This window comes from Nothoprocta perdicaria, unplaced genomic scaffold, assembly GCF_003342845.1.
Source record: "Nothoprocta perdicaria isolate Ctin4 unplaced genomic scaffold, notPer1 scaffold_26, whole genome shotgun sequence".
Taxonomy (NCBI): Eukaryota; Metazoa; Chordata; class Aves; order Tinamiformes; family Tinamidae; genus Nothoprocta; species Nothoprocta perdicaria.
In genome coordinates, this window is record NW_020455488.1 from 5775832 (window position 1) to 5781603 (window position 5772).

Consider the following 5772-nt stretch of genomic DNA (forward strand, 5'->3'; position numbering starts at 1 on the left):
GTGCACCCTGTGCCGCCCACACTGCCCATGCACCCCCTGCACCCTGCGCCGCCCGTGCCCCCCGCACCGCCCCGCCGCCTGCGCCACCCGTGCACCCTGTGCCGCCCACGCTGCCCATGCACCCCCTGCACCCTGCACCTCCCATGCCGCCCCGCCACCCGTGCACCCTGTGACGCCCACGCTGCCCATGCACCCCCTGCACCCCCCGTGCCTCCCGCTCCATCTGTGCCCCCCGCGCCGCCCTGCCGCCTGCACCATTCATGCCACCCGTGCACCCCTTGCACCATCCGTGCACTCCATGTCGCCCGCACCCCTGCGCCTCCCGCGCCGCCCATGCACCCCGTGCCCCCCGCGTTGCCCTCACCCCCCCGCGCCTCCCACACCGCCTGCGCCCTCCATGCACCCCGTGCCCCCCGCGCCGCCCACGCCCACCTTGCTGTAGGCGATGGAATCAAAGACCTCGCTGATCTGCGCCGGCGTGTTGATCTCGTCCTCGCTGAAGGAGAGCGGGTGGGAGCTGGCCAACGCATCGGTGCCCATCACCGTGTACAGCTCGTTGAGCACCATGAGGTCCTTCTGCGGGGGCGGGTGTCAGTGCCCCGCGGCGGCGCCGCGGCCCCGCGCGCCCCGGCCCCCACTCACGATGCCCCAGTCGGGCTCGGCTGAGTCGGCGCCCAGGTACTCCACGTAGGAGGCGAAGCCCTCGTTGAGCCACAGGTCGTTCCACCAGCGCAGCGTCACCAGGTTCCCGAACCACTGCGGGCGAGCGGGTGAGCGCGGCCGCCGCGCCACCGGTGCCGCCCCCGCCGCGGGGACCCCCGGGCACCTGGTGCGCCAGCTCGTGCGCGATGACCGTCACCACGCGCTCCTTGTTGCTGATGGAGGAGAAGGTGCTGTCGTAGAGCAGCGAGTTCTCCCGGTACGTCACCAGGCCCCAGTTCTCCATGGCGCCCGCGTTGAAGTCGGGGAGCGCGACCTGGTCTGGGGGTGCAGGAGGCTGCGTTGGTGCCGCGCTCTGCGGGGCTCGGCGCAGCCGCCGCGGCCCCGGCACCCACCGGACTTGGGCAGCGGGTAGGCCGTGTTGTAGTGGCGCTCGAAGAAGTTGAGGATGGGCCTGGTGACGTTGAGCGCGTAGTCGCCCTGGCCCTCGGCGATGGCCTGCGGGCGGCCCCAGATGCGGATCTGGCGGGAGGGAGGCCGGGCTCAGCCCTGCATGGCGCTGCGCCCGCCCAGCCCCATCCCTGTCCCATCCCTGTCCCCGTGCCACCTGCACACTGTCCGAGATGTTCTCGATGCTCTCGAACTGGCTGACGATGAAGGCCAGCAGGTAGGTGGACATCTTGGGCGTGGTGGCGAACTCGGTGACGTTCCAGCTCTCGCCGTCGAGCTGCAGCGCGCGGGAGCCTGCGGGGGACAACGGGCTGGGGAGGGCGCCCGGGGGCCGCGGCCGCCCGGCCCCGCGCCCGCCCGCCCGCCGCCCTGCTCACTCGTGGCCGGCATGTTGGACAGGGCCTGGTGGTCGCTGGGGTGGATGATGGTCACCGTGAAGTTGGCTTTCATGGCCGGCTCGTCGAAGCAGGGAAAGGCTTTGCGCGCATCTGCCGCCTGCATCTGCGTCGTGGCCACCACCCTGCGGGCGAGCGCAGCCCCTCGCTCGGGCCCGGCGGCACGCACAGCGTCCCGGGCCCGACACACCGGCCCCGGTCTCGTCCCCGGCCCCGTGCCCGCTGCGCCCTCCTACTTGGTCTCCGTGCCGTCCACGTATTCGCTGCGGTAGAAGCCGGCCAGGTCGTCGGCCAGCTCGCCCGTGAAGCTGCTCACGAGCCTGTAGTAGTGGCCCCTCTGCAGCTGGGCGGCCAGCCGCACCACCAGGTACTGCGTGGGGGTCTCCAGCCACGTGCTGGTGATGGCCGGGGGGCTGGCGCCGTCCAGCGCCTGCAGCGACGCGTGGAAGCCGCCCTGCATGCTGTAGTTGAGCTTGTTGCTGTGGATGAGGATGATGTCGGTGGGCTCCTCGCAGAGGAAGGTCACGGTGCTGTTGCCGGTGAAGATGTACACGTTGTCCTGGTTGGGCTTCAGGAAGGGCCTCAGCGTCACCTCGTAGCTCTCGGGCTTGAGCGCCGTGGGCAGGCGCCAGCGGTTCCACACGTTGTTGGGGGCGGTGGTGGTGGCGGCCGTGGTGCCGGGGGTGCCCGGCGCCGGTGCCGGCGCCGCCGTCTTGTTCTTCTCCTGCGCGTAGACCACCGAGAGCGCGATGATGGTGGCCACGGCGCCCAGCCCCAGCACGATGCCCACGATGCCCACGCTCTTGCTGATGAAGAAGCCGGCGGCCATGGCGGGGCTGCGGGACGGTGCTGCCGAGGACGCTCTGCCTTCCCGCACGGCTTTTAGCCTCGCACTGCCCGGGTTTATTAGCGCGGGTTAATGGGTGATGGATTAAACGGCCATGTGGCTGGGGGGGGGGGCAGCCCCCGGGCCGCACTCCCGCCTCCCGCCACACCGGGTCCGTGCGCCGAGCTCCTTCCCGTGCCCGGAGCGCGGCCAGGGGCACCGCCGGGGCGGGCGGCCGGGCCCCCCAGAGCCGCCGCCAAGGGGCACCGGGAGCAGGTGTCAGCGGGGGCCGCCGATGCGCCAGGACCCGGACCCGGGGCTGAGCGGGGGTCCCGCGGGGGCCGGGGCGCCACCGCCCTGCCCGCCGTGCCCAAAGTCCACGATCGCGTTATTGGGTTTATACTGTACCGCGGAGTCCAAACTCCAGGAGCCGCGGCCCCGGCGGGAGAGAGCGCGGCCCCCGGCCCCGGGCACCACAGCCCCGGGCACCSCCGGCTCCAAGCACCCCAGCCTTGAGCACGCCGGCCCCGGACACCCCGGCCTTGGGAACCCCCAGTCTCGGGTACYCCGGACTTGGACGTCCCCCTCCTCAGGCACCTCCAGCCTCGGGTGCGCCCACCCCATGCCGGGAGCACCGCAGGGCGCGGGTACCCCCTGCGCGGATCCCAGGCCCCGGCAGTGCGGAGCTCCCAGCCGGAGCCGGCCAGTGGAGCGGGAAGCGGAGGGAGGCCGGGGGAAGTGCCACGCATCCTGCCGGGGAACAGGACGAGCCTTTCCCAAGGTCGGCAGCTGCGGTGCCGAGATCAGCACGCATCAGCACAGGCACGCGGGGCCACGGGCACGCAGCAGTGCCGGGAGCCCCATCCCCGCGTCCCCACGAGCCCCAACACGCACACACATGTGCTCACATGCATGCCAACACGCGTGTGCACAAGCACCCTGCAGCTCCCCGCAGCGCACAGGGTTCCGTGTCCCCCTCACACACAGCCGCACTCCCCACACACGCAGGGAGCCCCACGTCCCCCGTGTCCCCCACAGCGCCAGCAGCGCCGGGCACCCGCACAGCCCCCGTCCCGCTGCCGCCCCCGCGGGCCCGTCCCGGGCGGCTGCGCTCACCTGGGTGCTCAGGCGCGGGGCGCAGCGGGACCCCCAGCTGCCGCCGGCCCCATCCGCGCCGGGCGCCCTGCCCCGTCCCGCCTGTGTCCGGCTCCCCCGGGCGGCTCTCGCAGCCCACAGCCGCAGGAAACTTCCCTCCTCGCTGAGGGAAGTAACCTGAACCCTCCTCATCCCACCGCCTTAACCCCGTGGCTGCTGGCCGGCCCGCTGCCCAGCGCCCGCATCCTGGATCCGCCACCCCAAGGGGCCGGGATCTGTGCGCCGTGCCAGTGCTGCTGGTGCCACAGGGCGCCCGGAGCGGTGCTGTGTGCTGGGACCCACTGCAGCCCCACATGGGGAAGGTGTCGGGCTGGGGAGCACGTGGGGCAGGGGGCCGCAGCGCCCGGGCAGCAACAGCAGCCGCTGCAGGGAGGGCCCGTGCCGCGGCAAGGGAGCCCCCTGCCCTGCAGCTGGCACCAGCGAGCACGTCCCACGGGGCTGGGCACAGGGGACGGGTCCCCCCGCGGCCCCAGGCCGGCTGGCAGGGGCTGCGGACAGCACTCATGTTGCCCAAGAAGCGGCTGGAGCCGTGAGTGCAGGGGCAGCAGCCGGGGCCCCCACACGAGCCTGGCGCCGGACCCGCCGCAGGTGCCACAGCGCCCAGCCGCGCTGCGTGGGCGGGCAGGGCTGTGCGGGGCCGCGGGCAGCACGGGGGCCGTGCGGGGCGGCAGGGGCCGGGCGCAGGGCTGTGCGCTGCCCCGAGCGAGCGGCAGCTCCGGCTGCCCGGCCCGGCCACACAGGCACCGGGAGCACCGGGCACAGAGAGGCCACATGTGGCCCGCGAGCAACCGGGGAAGGGTTAAGCTGTGAGCAGGGGGCAGCGGCGGGCTGGAGACCGCAGGAAAATTCCTTCCCAGCAGAGTCACCCTTTCCCTGCCGGGAGAAGCAGAGGCTGTGCCCGCGGGAGCACAGGGCGCTGGAAGCGGCAGCAGGAAGGGGTGGCAGCCGCAGCCGGGTCCCGCCRCCACAAACCCGCAGCCCGCGCAGCAGCACAGACACACGGTGCGGGATTCACAGGATCCACAGTGGTTTATTAGGGGTGGGGATGTTCTCCATGCACCCCGCAGTGCCTGTGCCCACGTGCCGGGGACGCAGGGGACAGCCGGCCCTCGGCGGGGGCAGCTGCTCTGCCCCACAGCTCCCGCCCCACGCGGCCGCAGCCACAGGAACCTCGTGTCCATCTGCAGCGCCCGGCGCCAACCCCGCAGCCAAGGGCCCTGCCTGGCCAGCAGGAGCAGGGGGGACTTGGGACATGGGCTGGGGGGCAGAGGCAGCACCCTGGGACAAACGGAGGGACTTCCAGAACCAGGGACTGCATCAAGTGCTGAGAGACAGGCCTGGGTTTTTCCACGGCGCTGTGGAGGGCGGGCCGGGCTGCACGGCCGGGCTCAGGGTCCAAGGTGAGCGGCGCTGCCGGCAGCGCCCGCCCGCGGCACGCGGCTCTGCCCGCCCGTGCTGCCAGCGGGGCCGCCCCGCACTGCACGCGACAGGGACACCCGCCGGGGCGAAGGGCGCCGCGCTGCGCCGGGGCGCACTGTGCCGCTCCGGGCACGGAGCCCGAGACGCTCACACCAGCTGCGACAGGTTGGGCACTTTGATGCCCATGTCCCCGAGGCTGATGCTGCGAGGGGTCTCCGGCAGGTTGATGTTCTTCACAGCAGAGACGGCGCGGGACGGAGCCGCAGAGAGGCCGCCCTGGCGAGGGCAGCAGAGSGGACGCGGTCAGCGCCGCGCGCTGCCGGCTCCAGGGACGCCCGGAGGGCCCCAGGGCGACGCAGCGCAGCGAGGGGCACGGCTGAGCGAGGGGCGGCACGAGGGGCACACAGGGCTCCGGGGACCCTGTGCCCGGTGCCCCTGCACAGGACGGAGCCGCGAGGGCATGGTCCTCTGCAGGGGGACGTCCAGGGAACACCTATCCCTCGTGCCGCCTGCTGCTGCCCAGGCACCTGGCACCAAATCCCTGCCCACGGCGGCGCAGGGCACGCGGGGAAGGCAGCCGTGCTGTGCTCACCTCGGCCTTCTCCAGCTTGCTCTGCGCATCCGCATGCGCCACGATCTCCGTCATGTCGGTCTCCAGCACCATGCCCCCTAGGACCAGCTCCTGCAGGATGTAGTGGACCTGCAGGACAAAAGAGGGCAAAAATACAGTAAAAAAGTGAAGCCAGAGGGGAAGCAARGAGCCTGATTTTATTGCTTCCCCTTAGCATGGCAGGGTCTGTCACTGGCGCAGAAAGGACACGAGCAAGGAGCCTCCTTCCTGCTCCGGGAGCGAGCGGGAGGCAGAGC

At 72.5% G+C, this 5772-nt stretch overlaps 2 protein-coding genes across 2 annotated transcripts in view; both read right to left on the minus strand.

Moving 5' to 3' along the window:
* The window catches only part of ANPEP (alanyl aminopeptidase, membrane), a 6798-nt gene extending 3306 nt beyond the window's left edge, over window positions 1–3492 (minus strand). The window contains exons 1-8 of the mRNA XM_026040613.1: window positions 3448–3492; window positions 1742–2398; window positions 1488–1630; window positions 1268–1404; window positions 1056–1182; window positions 827–981; window positions 643–756; window positions 433–576 (exon numbers count right to left, since the gene is read on the minus strand). Of these exons, the coding sequence (XP_025896398.1) occupies window positions 433–576; window positions 643–756; window positions 827–981; window positions 1056–1182; window positions 1268–1404; window positions 1488–1630; window positions 1742–2334 (1413 nt within the window). The 5' untranslated portion in view covers window positions 2335–2398; window positions 3448–3492. The remainder of the gene's footprint in view (window positions 1–432; window positions 577–642; window positions 757–826; window positions 982–1055; window positions 1183–1267; window positions 1405–1487; window positions 1631–1741; window positions 2399–3447) is intronic.
* Window positions 3493–5034: 1542 nt separating this feature from the next.
* The window catches only part of LOC112948284 (AP-3 complex subunit sigma-2-like), a 6308-nt gene continuing 5570 nt past the window's right edge, over window positions 5035–5772 (minus strand). The window contains exons 3-4 of the mRNA XM_026040529.1: window positions 5498–5605; window positions 5035–5181 (exon numbers count right to left, since the gene is read on the minus strand). Coding sequence (XP_025896314.1) covers window positions 5053–5181; window positions 5498–5605 — 237 coding nt within the window. The 3' untranslated portion in view covers window positions 5035–5052. The remainder of the gene's footprint in view (window positions 5182–5497; window positions 5606–5772) is intronic.